The 16,155-nt window shown below is 43.9% G+C and overlaps 1 protein-coding gene across 5 annotated transcripts in view; it reads left to right on the top strand.

The window, feature by feature from the left end:
• The window catches only part of CEP170B (centrosomal protein 170B), a 162,640-nt gene that overhangs the window by 92,055 nt on the left and 54,430 nt on the right, over positions 1-16,155 (top strand). For 4 of the 5 annotated variants that reach the window (XM_033951231.1, XM_033951229.1, XM_033951230.1 and 1 more), the window contains 4 exons: positions 5,977-6,731; positions 8,244-8,435; positions 8,642-8,780; positions 13,967-15,736. In XM_033951231.1, coding sequence (XP_033807122.1) covers positions 5,977-6,731; positions 8,244-8,435; positions 8,642-8,780; positions 13,967-15,736 — 2,856 coding nt within the window. The remainder of the gene's footprint in view (positions 1-5,976; positions 6,732-8,243; positions 8,436-8,641; positions 8,781-13,966; positions 15,737-16,155) is intronic. The other variant, XM_033951233.1, reaches the window with a different exon arrangement.

The raw sequence follows: 16,155 nt of genomic DNA, 5'->3' as shown, positions 1-16,155 counted from the left end.
TCTGTTGGGATTCAGATAAAGTCACTCAATTAATTATTTATTCTGAACTGGGACTTTGTAGCTTTGATATTTATACTTGAAATTTTCTTATGGATGAATTTTTGAATGATACCTATTTTTCCATATAATTCACATATACATTTTTTGCTTTTTGCACATGAAGGCACTTTGCACTTTTTGATTAAGGCACTTTATGGGCAGGGTTTTGTGAGTTGCTTTTTTCGTCCTCTTATTATTTTCTCTTAGAATTTTTCACTGACTGATTCAGTACGTTCATTATTTATGGTAATTGAGATCATATGATGTACAGGGCAGAGCTTATTTAGGTTTATAACCTGGTGCTGGTCACCTATGAGTCTCTGCCCAGGGCCCAAAAATAAGCCACTCGACATATATCCAGACTAGAGAGTTGCACGGGGACAGAAATCCCACCCATCCCCACCAGGATCCTCTCCGTCCCCACCCATCCCCGCAGGGAATTACCTCCATCCCCGCCCGTCCCCATAAAAAGCAGCAATTACTTCTGACAGGATCATCAATTCCATAGTTTCTTTTGTGTTTGCGCTGCTGTTTTCCTTGTGGAATCTCTTTGTTGGAACCCTTTTTTTGTTTTCTGTTCAGGTAATTAACTTATAAACCCCCTCTTTTACTAAGACTGACGTGTCCATTATATTATATGGACGAACCCTGCTTCCATCCCCGTGGGAATCCCGTTGGCCAGGAGGGGGTTCCCGTGAGAGACCCGTGGGTTAGGGAGGGATTCCCGCAGGACCCCTGAAGGATTCCTGCGATCCCCGTTCCCGTGCAGACCTCTAATCCAGACCCGTACTGAGGTATCTCATTTATTTATTTATTAACTTATTTACTATCTGGTCCGTGAACACTCTATGAGAATTTAATATTAGGTACTGTCAATGCTTTTTTGTTTAGGGTTTGGGTGGGACATGGGCGAGCCAAATACCCATGTGTGTTTCCCATTTCATAAAGGACCTATGTGTAGGACCTAATATTTCCATAGGGATGGCACATGTAGGGCTGTTTTTACTAAGCAGCGTAATAGCATTTTACCGCAGGCTGGTGAGATAAATGCTCCGATGCTCATTGAATTCCTATGAGTGTTGGAACATTTACCTTGCTTTTTAAAACCCAGCGATAGTTTTTTAAATAAAGTACCCAGTTTTAATATTAATTCCCCCATTTATTTTAATGTACAACGCTTTGAATTCTATTCTATGTTTAGCGTTCAATCAAAATTTTAATAAACGAATGCTAGAAAGTTCTTCTTTACCCAACGTGTGGTGGACACCTGGAATGCGCTTCCAGAGGGCGTAATAGGGCAAAGTACGGTACTGGGGTTCAAGAAAGGATTGGACAATTTCCTGCTGGAAAAGGGGATAGAGGGGTATTGTCACCTGCCGGGGTCTCTAGAAGCTTACGAAAGACCACCGACAGGTGGCAGCACGATCCTGGCGTGGCTCCCAATGTGGAAGACCTCACTGGTGTCCCAATACTTTGGGCTTCGCAACAATAAAGCACAGCGAGCCAAATCAAATCAAAAACAATGTCCAAAGTTTAATTTGTCTCCAAAACCCAATGAATAGAAAACCAAAAATCATATATAGAAGCACTAGTGCATAAGCTTCCTTTTTCTCCAAAGGAAAAAAAAAACAGATTTTTATCTTTCAAACAGTTCAATGAAAGAACAGCAGTGTTTAGGTTAGGTCAGGGGTCTGCAACCTTTAAGACATAAAGAGCCACTTGGACCCGTTTTCGAAAAGAAAAAAAAACTTGGAGCCGCAAAACCATTATAAAACAAATCTAACACTGCATATATTGTTTCTTATCTTAATGCTATATACAGGATCACTAAATTGAAAATAAAATCATTTTTCCTACCTTTGCTATTTGGTGATTTCATGAGTCTCTGGTTGCACTTTCTTCTTCTGACTGTACATCCAATCTTTCTTCCTTTCTTTCAGCCTCCTGTATGTTTCCTCTCCTCCAGACCTCATTCTCTCCCCCAACTTTTTCTTTCTGTCTCCCTGTTCCCCCTTCTTTCTGTCTCCGTGCCGTCCCCCAAGCCACTCGGTTTGCTGCCACCGCAATCGGGGAACAGCCCCCAAGCCACCGCCGTCCCAAGCTTTCCCTGCAGAAGTGTTGCGCTGACCAGCATTCCGCTCCCTGACGTCAATTCTGACGTAGGAGAGGAAGTTCCGGGCCAACAAGGCATTTCTCCTCATTCCATCCAGCCTGAGCCCCATCTCTCCTTGATCCAGCATTTCCCTTCTGTGTCTGTCAGAATTACCATTCCACCTATTTTCCAGCATCACCCTTCTTTGTGTCCATCTCACCTATATCCCTATCTCACCACTTTTTCAGAATCTTCATTTGTCTCTGTCCTTATCTTTACGCCATGTTCACCATTTGCCCTTTCAATGTCTTTATCTCCCCCCCACACACTTTTTCAGCATTACTTCTATGTCTCTATTTCACCTCCTCTTCATGTCCCCTCTGTATCTCTATCCTTATTCAGTAGGCCCTTTCTCTTCTTTGTGTCACTATCTCCATTTTCAGCTTTCCCCCCTTTTCCTTTGTTACTGCACCCGGTAGCCAGAACCTTTCCACCCTCCCTCCACTCAGGCCCAGCATGAAATATTTCCTTTTGTTTCCCTCCCCTCTCTCTTTCTCTCTCTCTTCCCCTCCCTCACCCACAAGTACTGCATCTGGCCCTCTCCCTTCTACCTGCACCTGGCAACACCTCCCTGCTCCGCGGCTCTCTTCAGCAACTCGTCAGCAGCAGTGATCAAGACAAGCTGCCGACATCGAGGCCTTCCCTCTACGAGTCCCGCCTTTGTGGAAAAAGGAAGTTGAAACAAGCGGGACTCGCAGAGGGTAGGCCCCGACGTCAGAAGCTTGTGTCGATCGCTGCTGCTGAGTTGCCCAAGAGAGCCGCGGAGCAGGGGATGTGGCCGGAAGCAGGTAGAAGGGAGAGGGAGATAGGAAGGCTGTAGATCTCCGGAGCATGACACCGACCCCGGCCAGGATGATTTCTTTTTCAGGCACCTTACAACTCCAGCGTCGCGGCGGGAAATAGCCATGCTGAGCAGTGAGCTCAGCACTACACAGATGAAAGCCTTGCTTGCTGATTGGTCCGGCGGGGCGGGGCCGCCGGACCAATCAGCAAGCAAGGCTTTCATCTGTGTATGTGCTGAGCTCACTGCTCAGCATGGCTATTTCCCGCTGCGACGCCGGACTTAAGCTGCATGCCTGCGTGACACACTACCGGAGCCGCAGCAAAGGTGGAAAAGAGCCGCATGCGGCTCTGGAGCCGCAGGTTGCCGACCCCCGGGTTAGGTAAATTCACAGTCAAGGTTCTAGGGCTTCACCCTGCCCTGAACCACAGTCTCAGTAAGAGCACACAACACTAGTCCCAAAAAGAAGTCCTCAAGAATACTCTTGAGTCCTGGACTTTCAATCCAAAAATCCGGTTTCTTCACCAGGCACTCACATTTCACATTATAAAGCACACTTCAATCATAAAAAGAAACAAAAAATAAAGCCCTACTGCAGGCTCTTGTTATTCCAGCAATAATCAGTTTCAGTTCTTCCCACTGCTGGGCCACAGAATTGCTGGTTCCCCTTTTTATTACTCAGCTTTAACAAGCTCCCTCTGAATCCCAACCCTCAGATCTTCGGGGCTCCTACCCCAATTCTGTAAGTCCTTGGAACTTAGATAGCTAACAGGGAAACTGCTTCACAAGCCAGAAAACTTTCTTCAGTTTCTCTGGGCTTTTGCACAGCTGGAGTGCAGCAACGTAATCAAGCTGGTGCAGCACTGCTCTGAGCTTGGCTTTACACACCAAACAAAAATAGTTTTCTATCAATCTTCACCACTATATTCTTATACAGCTCCGTACCTGCAGTACTTAGTGAGAAGCTGCCAAGCTCACATCCATGGCTTCCTCGATGTCAGCTTCAGGCATTGTCCACTCATCCGTGTCCATATTTTCTGGAATACCCAGCTGCTCTGCTGGCTCCTGAGCAATGGAATCCTCACACTCCATGGGTTCCTGAGCGAGGTCTGGCCTTTGCCTGGCCCGGAGAACCTTCCCTGCCAGGTCCTCGTGTGCGGCCTGTCTCACTGCCTTGGAGAGCTGCTTAAGAGTCTTTGGGCCACATCCTGTACTAGGTGTCTGTGTGCCTAGCTTTCGTGCTCTTGGGCTCCCCCCCAGGATGCTGGGCAGAATACCACTGGGAGCCTGATTAAACCTCTTACTGTAACTGGGATTTTTACTGGGCCGTGGAGCTAACTCGTATTCTGGCTCCTGATCAGGTTCAGATGGCTCAGGATAGGCAGCTCTGTTTTCAGTATCCCCTGCCTGATCATTCTCGGTCAGTCTCTGGTCTCGGGCACAGGATTTAGGCTGGGGTTTCACTCTGACATGACCGTCTCGGGGAGCGGAAATGTCACAGTATAGATAGAGGATTACTGCACAGGTCCTGACCCAGCAGAGGCATTGCTTATGTTCTTATGAAACAAAACTATTCATCCATCCATGTACAGGAGGGATTAAGGAAAATATTTTCCTTAATACCAAATGATTTCTCCCTCTAAATTGAAAATAAATGAAGATTGTAACCTCTGTATTTAATTAGCAGCATTCACATGTGTGAATTTGCAAAATGGCTGACAGACATGTAAATGCTTACACTTACACATGTGAGGAACTGTTGTTTGCTTAAAATAATATGCATGTTTCTTCTGCTCACTGCCTAGATCAGGGGTGTCAAAGTCCCTCCTCGAGGGCCGTAATCCAGTCGGGTTTTCAGGATTTCCCCAATGAATATGCATTGAAAGCAGTGCATGCACATAGATCTCATGCATATTCATTGGGGAAATCCTGAAAACCCGACTGGATTCCGGCCCTCGAGGACCGACTTTGACACCTGTGGCCTAGATTTTAAGCGGTTTATAAATTTTAAAAATAAACAAATAAAAATAGAATGAAGCTGGGTGGGTGGGAAAATAGTTGGATGGGGTTGGGGCAGTGTTTCCCAAATTTGGTCCTGGAGACATCCCAACCAGTCAGGTTTTCAGGGTATCCACGATGAATATTCAGTGCCTGCATATCTCTCTCATGATTATTTATTGTGGATATCCTGAAACCTGACTGAGGTGCCTCTAGGACCAGGTTTGGAAACCATTGGGGGCTATCTGGTTCCAGGATACACTTACTTAGGCATCCTAGGGTAGACTGTCACTGGCTTGAGGTCTCCTGTGGCTTATAGGGTTCTGGGATCAGGTCTCTTGGTGCTTAGCTAAGTTATTTATGATTATTACATTACATTACATTACATTAGGGATTTCTATTCTGCCATTACCTTGCGGTTCAAGGCGGATTACAAAAGGTTAATTAAAAAAAAAAACAGAGTTACAATGATTAGCAAGAGAGGTAAGTTGTAGATCTTATAAACATTTAGCGGGTTGTTGATTATATGAACTGAACTAAATAAGATCCTGAGGCTGATCTGGAATTTGCTATACTTCCTGCCTGCTGTATGTAGGTGGAGATTTTTTCTGACCAGTGATAGTATGATAACATGTAGCTTGTAGGCCTCAGCATGTGCACCAAACTGAGGTCTTTTTTTTTCTCCACCCTTTATTGAGCTGTAGGCAGTAATATAGTTGTCAGTAAATATTTTGCCCTATCGATTTTAGAAAAAAATGTTTTGTGATTTTCATGTTTAGCATAAGACATGTTAAAAATTCCTTTGTAGAGGTCTAGGTTTCTTTCAGCTGATAAATGACCTCTACTATTTAAACTTAATAACCTTTTAGAAAAGATAGCTTGTACATATGGCCTCGGAGAAGGATGGTGGTAAACTTCTATTCTTCAAATAAAATCGAGTACTTTCTTGTCAACTGAATTTAGCTACTCACCAGGCAGTCTGAATTTATTCTTGGTTTTTGATTAGGAAATCGTCATGAAGATGGGACTCAAAGTGACTCTGAAGACCCGGTTTTATCTACAACAGCAAAAGAGGCCACATCCAGTGAATATACAGCGGAGCAAGGCAGATTACAACGCCAGATACGCCGCGACCCTCAGGACTTATTGCACAATCAACAGGCCTTTGTAATTGAATTTTTTGACGATGATGCCCCGCGTAAGAAAAGGTCGCAGTCCTTTACTCACAGTGTGCATTCGTCACAGAGCGATACGGACCCCACGCTCAAACCAAAACAGGAGAAACGAAAAGGTGCCATGCCTGCTGAGAAACTGTCTAATGCACCCACGCAGGTGAGCAAACCGTTCAGCACCTCTTCTGGCCCCCAGAGGTCTGGCTCATTTAGGAGAGAAAAGACAGATGAGCGACTCAGTTCTTCCTCATCTTCCACCTCAAGAACCTCCGGGAAAAACTATGGCAGCGTAGGGAAGAAGTCCAAAATTGCTCAGGAGTTTGCGGTGGAATATTTTAGGGAGCACAGTGAGACAGCCAACCAAAATGCTGAGTTGCCAACAGGCATGCAGGGACAGACTTCCTTACCAATGACAATAGCCACCCAGGTTGTAGTATCATCTCCTCTCTCTACCTCACCACAGGACTCGAAGGCTATCAAAGTTCTGAAGAATGACGAAGAGGATAGTCTAAGCGATGCAGGGACGTATACAATTGAGACAGAAGCACCAGAAAAGGAAGTGGAGGATGCCCGAAAGATGATAGATCAGGTGAGAGCCTCTGAGGCCTGCAAGTTGAAATACTTTAGCGTTACTCTAAAATAATTCGGAAAGGTTTCAGAAGCTCTCTATCCTATTTGCTGCTAATTTAGTTAAGGCATAGGAAACATTTTCCTATTTATACTATATATTTAATTTTCTTTATGTTTAGCTGTAAATGAATCTCTTATTTAAAGCAAGATAACATAAATATATTTAGAAGTGTAAAAATATACCATAAGTTGACAAATCCAGTTGCAATTTTATAAATAAGTGGCCCCACAGAAAGGTACTTTAGATTTTGTGACATAAGTCTTAAGAGGATAATAATATAACAGATTTGCCAATATAAAGCCTGTTTTATAAAGATGCAGAGGCATCTCTGTGCCCTTATATAATGCCAGCGAGAAAGCCACAGAAGTCATGCTTCTATGGAAGCCATAGACAGTTTTATGCCTGGTTGGGAGCTGGTGTAAATGTTTTGAAACTTGAAGTCTGTGTGTATTCTATAAACAATACAGGTAAATGCAGATCTCATGCTTTGCTCAAATGCTGTTTTGGGTTGGGTAAAAGTATGCTCCTCCTTGACTCTCTAGCATATTTTTTTACCCATGTAAAAAGGCCTTTGTGTGAAAAAACTTTGATAAAAAATTCCCCCTAAGAGGTAAATGTTTTGTTGGGTTTTTTTTGTTTTTTAAATTTATGCGATTTTCAGATAACACTATCCAAGTATACAATACAAGATAAAAACTTGTATTGAAAAATTTTGGACTATTAACTATGGCAAATCTAACCTGTAAACTGCATATTATGTATATATTGGTATTAGATCCCTAGTATGTGTCGTGTTAAGATCAAAACTTGTACTGTAAAACTATATATTATGTATGTTTAACCTGAAACCCGTTCTGAGCTCCTTGGGGAGATCGAGATAGACAACAAATTAAATAAATAAAGTATATATACTTCTAAAGTAAAACTGGAAAAGAAAAAAAACAAACCCAAATATATTCAGATTGAGCAAAAAAAAACCCACCCCAAAACCCCTCAAAAAAAGCCAATAAATCTGTAAGGAGCTGCCTACATTTAGGGCTCCTTTTATCAAGCCGTGCTAGCGGGGTTAGCACGCGTGACTTTTAATCACGTGCTAACCCCCGCACTGGCCAAAAAACTACCGTTCAAGGCAGGCGTTAGCAGCTGGTGCGGCTTGATAAAAGGAGCCCTTAGATAGCAAGAACAGGTATGAATGCCAGTATTATGTGCTTATGAGGAAAATGCACGTGTAATATATATACTACGAGCATTTACTTGGGTGGTTTGGGAGGGTCATGTTCTTTAACAGTATAGGCAAGAGCATTTACACCAGCTTCTGTGGCTGGCGTTAAGCTAATATTCTGTAAAGAAAAGTAGGCACTTGCTTTTCGTTTTAGAATAGGCTCCAAATTGGTGCATTCTTGATGTCGAAAATAGGAGCCCCTTTTTAGAATTACCTTCCACATGTTTAACCTTTGCATTTGCCTCCAGGTATTTGGTGTGCTAGAACCAGATGAATTTTCAAGAGTGTCTTCCGGAGTTTACCGACCGGTTATAAAAGGTGAAAAAGAAAAAGATAGCACTCGGGCGCATCTCTCCCATGAGAATGGTCTCAGTCAGAAGACCACTTTGTTGCAAACATACCCTACAAACTTTGGTAGCTCATCCCAGGCAGATGTTCAGGTATTTAAAACTGGTAAAGCGATTTTGGTTTTGTACTCCAAAGACTGCATATAGGTTTTAAAGCTCCAGAAAAGTTTCTGTGTTCTAAATTTTGTCAGTAAGATCCCATGTTTTATTTTCAAGAGCTTAAACAATTGTAAAACTCTGATTGATGGTAGTGTGACCCAACCCCTGAGTTCTTGTTTCTTTCAAATGCTTGTGTGTAGATCTGTCCAGGAGGCCCTGTGTCTCAAAGCAGTCAAAAGTGGGTGTCTCGATGGGCAAGTCTTGCAGACAGCTACACAGATTCTGGATCAGCGAGTGGCCTTTATAATCTGGAACAGCAGGGGCTAATGCCGGAAGGCGGTAAGTTTTAAAGTTCTTGTGGGAAAGGTCAGTTAGAAGTACATAAGAACTGCCATACTGAGTCAGACCCCTGTTCTGTTTCCAACAGTGGACTTTCCAAATCGCAATTATTTGGCAGGATCCCCCAAAATAGATATTCTTTGCTCATTGCCCCCAGGGATAAACAAGGGATACCTTTAATCTACCTTAATGGTTCATGAACTTTTGCTCCAGGAATTTGTCCAAACTTTTTATTTATTTAAAAACTTTTATTCTGCTTAAAACCCAAGTGGATTACACTTCTCCCTACGAATCCGCAGTTTCAGCATCCGCAGATTCGGTTATTCGCAATTTTTTTTTTTGGGGGGGGGGGACAATTTTAATTTTTTTGCCTATTTTTAAGCCTTACCTGGTGGTCTAGCGGGTTTTCGGGGCAGGAGTGATCTTCCTATGCTCCTACCCATGCAGATCACTCATAGGAAATGGCTGCGGGGAGTTCCTGTCATAGCCTCGAGAGACTACGGGAGCTCACGGCAGCCATTTCCTATGAGTGATTTGCACGGGGCTGGAGCGTAGGAAGATCGCGCCTGCCCCAAAAGCCCACTAGACCACCAGGTAAGGTCTGTGATGCTGGAGGGGGGGGGGGGCAGAGCCGGCCGACAAGTTATTCGCAGTTTTTCACACTTTTGTACCTAACCCCTGTGGATACAGAGGGAGAAGTGTACATAAAATTACCATATCAATAAAACATCAATACATCACAGACTTTAAAAGCCACCACAAAATGATTAACTACCAGGCTATCCTTAAAACAGAAAATAAAATTACAATTCAAATAGTCTGCCATGCAAATCTGCTGCAAAAATCATCCATTCTAATGAAATACCTTAAAAAAACAAATGAGTTTTTAACAGTGCTTTAAAAGATTTCAAATTTTTACATACTCTTTTAGAGCCTGATAAGGCATTCCAGAACTGTGGACCGGCCACTGAAATTGCTGTTGCCCACGTTTTCATATAATGTATCTTATTTACTGACTCAATAGATAACCTCATTGCTGACTGTTAAACCAGTCTGTCTGGGGTGGAAACAGATTTTTCGGTGGCACTGACCTGGAGAAAGCTGCTAAATATGTGCTCTGACAGCTGCAGCGCTCAGTGCTTACAAAAATACTGACTGCGGTGGCAACTTTGCAGTTTTCTATTTTCTTTGTCTCGTTCATGACTGTCCTATCCAACATTCCTCCGTCAATATTTTTTTTTAGTGAGTTCAACTCCTGATTTTGTTGCACCTTAAACTCTTTTCCCAAACCCATTACCTGCGGCTTACGACCCACTTATGCACTACACCTTGGCACAATTGAGAGTGATTTATGAGGGCATCTGCAAAAAGCTCAAATTTAACTGCAGGTCGTTCTTCCCGGGTTTCCTTTTCTGAAGGACATTCCGTAAAATGCTGTATAAGGACATCCTGCTTTCTCAGTTACTTATAACTTGTCCTAAGGGGCTGCTTTTGATTTGTGAAATGGTAATTATAAACTGGAACAGGAAAGGAATTTAGGATTCATTGGAGAGATTTTTCATTGCCCATTAGAATATTGGAGAGAAATGGAAAGAATATGCTTTTGAAAGCAATTCTGTATTTTTACGCCTGGTTGAGACTTAAGACATGTAAGGTAGACTATGCACAATCCCAGTAGTGTGCAGTGACATATATAGCAGGGGATTCAGTAGATGTGCTGAACCAAGGGTGTCCAATCTCAGTCTTCATAGGTTGGGTTTTCAGAACTTCTACAATGACTATGCATGAGGTCTATCTGCAGTCAATGGAAGCAGTAAGTGCAAATACATATATCTCATGCATATTCATTGAGTAAATCCTGAAAACCCAACTAGATTGTGGGCCTTGAGGACCATGTTGGACACTCCGTACTAAACATTAGTGCGAAACAAAACCCCATGAAGAACTAAATATCCAGAAATTGCTTTACAATCTCCTCAATCAATTGGAAATGTCTTCTTACACTTCCCAACTATCCAATTCACTAGATCTAGTTACTCTTAAAACTCAAATTTAGCCAAAAAAACCTCCTTTTGACTCCACTCAACCAAAACAGGCCCTGCCTCCCTGAAATCCTGTCTCTAACCGTTTAGAGTTCTCACATGCACATCACCGCTCAGAACTATCACGTGCACACACTCTCATGCACACCAATACTCATATAACATTTATGTACTTCCTTAACAGTTTATCTGCTCTGATGGGTAACCCTGTTCTAACCTAGAGTTTCTTTAAATTTAAAATATAAATTTTAGCTGCAATACCCAAAAGTTGGCTGTGCAAACAGCTGCTCTGCTTCTCTTCTCTCCTGGCAGCTGGCACGCAGCAAAAATCAAGCTGCCGTTGCCGGGAGATTATGTGCATACTCGTGTCCCGCCTGGGTCCTGCCTGCAAGCCATAGCAGGACCCTGGAAATGTTCTGGGCCACGTTGAGGCCCTACCACTCAAAATAAAAAGTAAAAAAAACAACAGGCTCAAGACAGTCTACCGTCCCCTCCCCTCCTCGAACAGGTAAGTTTTTAAACCTATTTTCACTCTCCTTTCTTAATCATGTTTTCAAACATTCAAAACATGGTGCCCTTCTGATAGAGATGCAGGCACTTGCGTATTAGATTTTCTCTACCTGTGTTGAACACATTTATTCAATGTTTATTTCACACTTATTTCACTTTTTTATTTACCATTTTCTACTTACCACCTATTCAACACACAACATTCCTCTTCCTATCTTTAAAATTCATAAACCAATTCCTTACATCTCAAGCACGCTGCTCTCGCGCTCCACACTGTCACCACTTCGGCTGTGTTAGCTTTCAATCTCGTGCATGCGCTGCTGGGACTGGGGTAGCACGTTCCGGCGCTTGGAGCCCCGCTGGGACTGGGGTAGAGAATGACATGGTGACTTACCTGCGGGTAACCTGCCAGAATGGGGGAAACAATTAACTGGTTGCCATGGGTATTGGGACAAGGCCATTCACTGCCCCATGGAGTGGTGAATGACTTTGTCCCCGCAGTAAAGGATCTGCTGAGTTGCCTCCCTTCCTTCCCCTCTGGATCAGCAGATCCCCCTTGCAATCGTGCCAGCAGCAGCTCCCCCCTGCAAGTTCAGCAGCCCCTCTCCCTCCCTATCATGGGTGGAACAGTCCCCCACTCTTGCACCCAGTGCATTCGCTGCCGGGGATTCCATTTATAAACAGAACCCCCCTCTGCCGAAGCCGACACCAGGGCTTCCCTCCGATATTAGAGCTAACGTTGGAGGGAAGAACATAAGAACATAAGAAGTTGCCCCCGCTGAGTCAGACCAGAGGTCCATCTTGCTCAGTGGTCCGCTCCCGCGGCGGCCCATCAGGCCTAGTGCCTAAACAGTGATCCCTGATTAATTTTATAACTTACCTCTAATCCCATCCCTATAATCTACCTCTACTCTTATCTGTACCCCTCAATCCCTTTGTCTTCCAAGTACCTATCCAAAGCTTCTTTGAACCCCTGTAGCGTGCTCCTGTTTATCACATCCTCCGGTAGTGTGTTCCATGTATCCACCACCCTCTGTGTGAAAAAGAACTTCCTAGCGTTTGTTCTAAACTTCTCCCCTTTCAATTTCTCTGAGTGCCCCCTTGTACTTGTTGATCCCCTTAATTTGAAAAATCTGTCCCTGTCTATTTTTTCTATGCCCTTCATGATCTTGAAGGTTTCTATCATGTCTCCTCTAAGTCTCCGCTTTTCCAGGGAGAAAAGCCCTAGCTTTTTTAGTCTGTCAGTATATGAGAGGTCCTCCATACCCTTTATTAGCTTAGTTCTGATCAGCCGGGGATCCCAGTTACCTCGACCGACCTACTTCCAGCTTGGCTGCTTCTTCTTGTCTTTAGCGCCACGTGGCTGACCAGAAGCCAATGGCAAATGGCTTCTGGGTCAGCCATGTGCAGTGTGCAAGAGCCGCTGTGCGCTGTCCCGGCAAACAAGTGTGGCTGGTGCTGAAGACAAGAAGGAGCAGCCAAGCTGGAAAGAAGTCGGTCGAGGTAACTGGGATCCCCGGCTGACCAGAAAGGCTTCCATCCGACGTCAGCTCTAATATCAGAGGGAAGCCTCGTGTTGGCTTCGGTGAAGGGGGGCATGCCCAGCTGGATGGTCCTGAAGGGAACAAGTAAGGAAGAGAGGAGATATTTGTGAGGAGAGGGGAGACGGGTTTTGTTGATCCTTGCTGCGGGGACAGGGACCAAGCTGGCAAAGACGGGGCAGAGATGGGGACTGAACTGTGGGGGATGGGGACAAATCTTTTCCACCGTGTCATTCTCTAGACTGGGGCTGCACAGTCAGGCGCTTCGATGCAGCAGAGTCCCTGTGGGCCACATAAAGAGGCCAGGTGGGCTGGATTCAGCCCCCGGGCCTTGTGTTTGACATATGCAGCGTACACATGTGTAACCAAACTGAGGGAAAATGATTCAGGATTATTGTGCATTATTTTCATTTTCTGTGTAAACTGGATTTTCACATTTATGCATGTTTTTCTTTGAAATTTCACCCACTCAAAAGAACAGGCACAAACGTCTGTGGGTGCTTTGTGACCATGGATATTTTTCAAAGGGAAGGTGTGCGTATGAAAGTGAGGTACAAGGCGGAACCGAGGGAGGAATTAGGCAATTGCTCCTGTGTCATACAAGTTCTGGTTTCTTTCTTTTCTTCATTGGCTGAGTGGAGTTTGGTTAGAGAGGGCTGAAGGAAAGGTAGCCAAAATAAGGCCCTTTTCAGTAATACATAATTTTTTTTTTTTTTAATCACATCTGATAGGATAATTTTGCATAGTCTGTAACAAATAGCTAGACCTGATATACCTGAATTGTTTTTGGCAAAATTGTCTAATGTCTTATTTTACCTGACTAGATTGCATTGCATCTTCACCCCAATTTTCACCTGTGATGGTTTTTAATACCAGCTGCTCTGCTTTCAATATGCCAATGAAAACTGAGTTATAAAAGAAAAGAAATGTTCATAGCATCTACTGCTTTGCAAAATGTGATTGAGGCACTGGGCAGCTGGCAGAGCCAGCCATGGTGTTTTGGAATGGAACAATTTTGCACATGCTGAATAATTGGTGCTAATTCTGGTACAATAGATGAAGACACTTGTAATGATTCGCTGTTGTTTTTCAGGTGAGACAGGTCACAAAATTGTTCCTGGAGAAACAGAGACCACTCTGCCAACAAGGAGTAGAAGGATTCTTCCCCAGCTGCCGCAAAATAAGTCTGAAAGTCCAGCTGCTACTATTTTAATTTGTCAGGAATCATATTCTGAGGTCATTGAAAGAAATATGATACGGGAAAGTGAAAAAGATACTTATGTTAATCCTACCTTTAGGATACTTATACAAGAAGATCTGGACCCTGACAGCCTGAGTGATGAAAGCAGATCTGATGATGGTGTGGGTACAGAGAAAGTCAGGAAATGCAAAGAGATTTCTGCTAGGCCTGAACAAGAATGGCAAACGAGGAAAAATCAAAAACCCAGTGGGCGTCTGCGTGATGTTCAGGTGCCATCAAAAGCTGCAAATGAAACAAAATCTATGTCCTACTATATTGGGAATGAAAACACTGAGATGGGAAATGCCCCAAAAGTACCTTTCAGCTTATTGCGCACCCAAGTGAACAAAGAGCACAAGAGCTCAGAGTTTCCTGTGAAAACAGCAAGCGGCAAGCAGTCGGCTCAGGAGACTGGAACTACTTTCATCAGCAGTACAGAGAAAGCAATCTGTTCACCACCTCATGAGAGAGGAAATACAGCTGCAAAAGAGCCATCGTCATTCATTAGACAGGAAAGTTTTACCAAAGAGAAATCGAGCAGCAATGTTTCTCACAATAGGCTTCCACATATTTCAAGCCATCCTTTACTTAAGGATTTAGACATTGCCAAATCAGATTACATAGATTATGGTCATGAGACGCGTCTCTTTCTCAAGGATACAGAGAAGGCGTTGGCAGCACTGGAAGCCAAAATACTATCTCAGGCTCCTTGCCTTGATCCTTCAGAAAATATTTCATGCCCACCTGAAGACTCTCTTTCGGGGGACTCTGACGTAGACACAGCAAGCTCGGTGAGTATAGTAAGTGGTAAGAATGTTCCAAGTAACGGTCAAAACCGCAGACTTAGTAACAGCCTACAAAAAGAGAAATCCTCGTCAACGCCTTCCATACAAGATCAATGTACTCAGTCCAGTGCGCATGATCGTTTGGCTGAGAAACGTAAGACGCTTCCTTCTGAAACTGTGGGCAGAGTGGATGCTTCCAAGCGTTTCCAGCTTAAACGGAGTACTGGACCTCGTGGATCTTTGGATTTTACTGATGATGAAAGAAGTTCCAGTCTCCCTTATTTACCGGTCACAGAGATGACACCTTTTGACTATGAGCAGGCTGTTTTGAGGCCCATTTCAAGAAAGAAGCCCTTTGCACAGTCCACCAAAGAGGATTATACCAGAAACTTAGTAAATGCACAGAAGGTTCAACAATCTCTGACCAGGTCCAATAGTTTGTCAACACCAAGACCCACAAGAGCCTCCAAACTGCGCCGGGCACGTTTAGGAGAGGCGTCAGATAATGAATGTGCAGATCCAGAGAAAGCTATGTTGAGCACTGAAGTTGTGACTGGCAACTCCTCATCTTCTAAACAGAATGAGGTTAAAAAGCTCACAAGAATTGACTTCTTGGCCATGCCAAGGAAAAGGACTGGTTCATTCACAGTGCCAAGTGACTCGGAAACTGCACCCTCCAGGACAGGCTTTTCTGGGCGCAGTGGGGAGACCAGCTACTCTACCCGGAAGGCAGTTGTGCCTGAGATGAAACCCCCAACTAGAAAACCAGTAGTACCAACTCCCAAGCAGCCATTCAGCAGAACACGTCCTGGCAGTGTCAAATATTCTTCTTCTTCCAGTAAGTGGTGTTTCATAAATATAACTTTTGACTTCCGCTTGAAAATGATGTGCTTAGTACCTGGCTGATGATATAGAGAAACATGTGTTTGTCTGGTCTATAAAAGTAGGTGCCTAGCCCAAAGTGCCTACACTAAAAGTGGACATGGTTAGGGGGCGGGTCCTGGGTGTGTTTACGAGTTGGGCTGTTAGGCTCTGCTATCAATGCTTAACTTTAGGTTTAGAAAACTCTCATAAATTGGGGACGCCTAAATGTTAGGATGCTGAGGGCGGACTTTATAGGATGAAGGCCTACGTGCCTCCTTTAAAACAAGGGGCATATGCTGCTTTTGCATTATAAAGGGGACATATTCAACCATGTGCCTTTGTAAGATTACAAGGCAGGACGGCAGGTGCAAATGTTTACACTTATCTTGAGGT

The sequence above is a fragment of the Geotrypetes seraphini genome, chromosome 7 (genome assembly GCF_902459505.1).
Source record: "Geotrypetes seraphini chromosome 7, aGeoSer1.1, whole genome shotgun sequence".
NCBI lineage: Eukaryota > Metazoa > Chordata > Amphibia > Gymnophiona > Dermophiidae > Geotrypetes > Geotrypetes seraphini.
The sequence above is the reverse complement of the archived record's forward strand: the minus strand, read 5'-3'. Positions and strand labels throughout refer to the sequence as shown.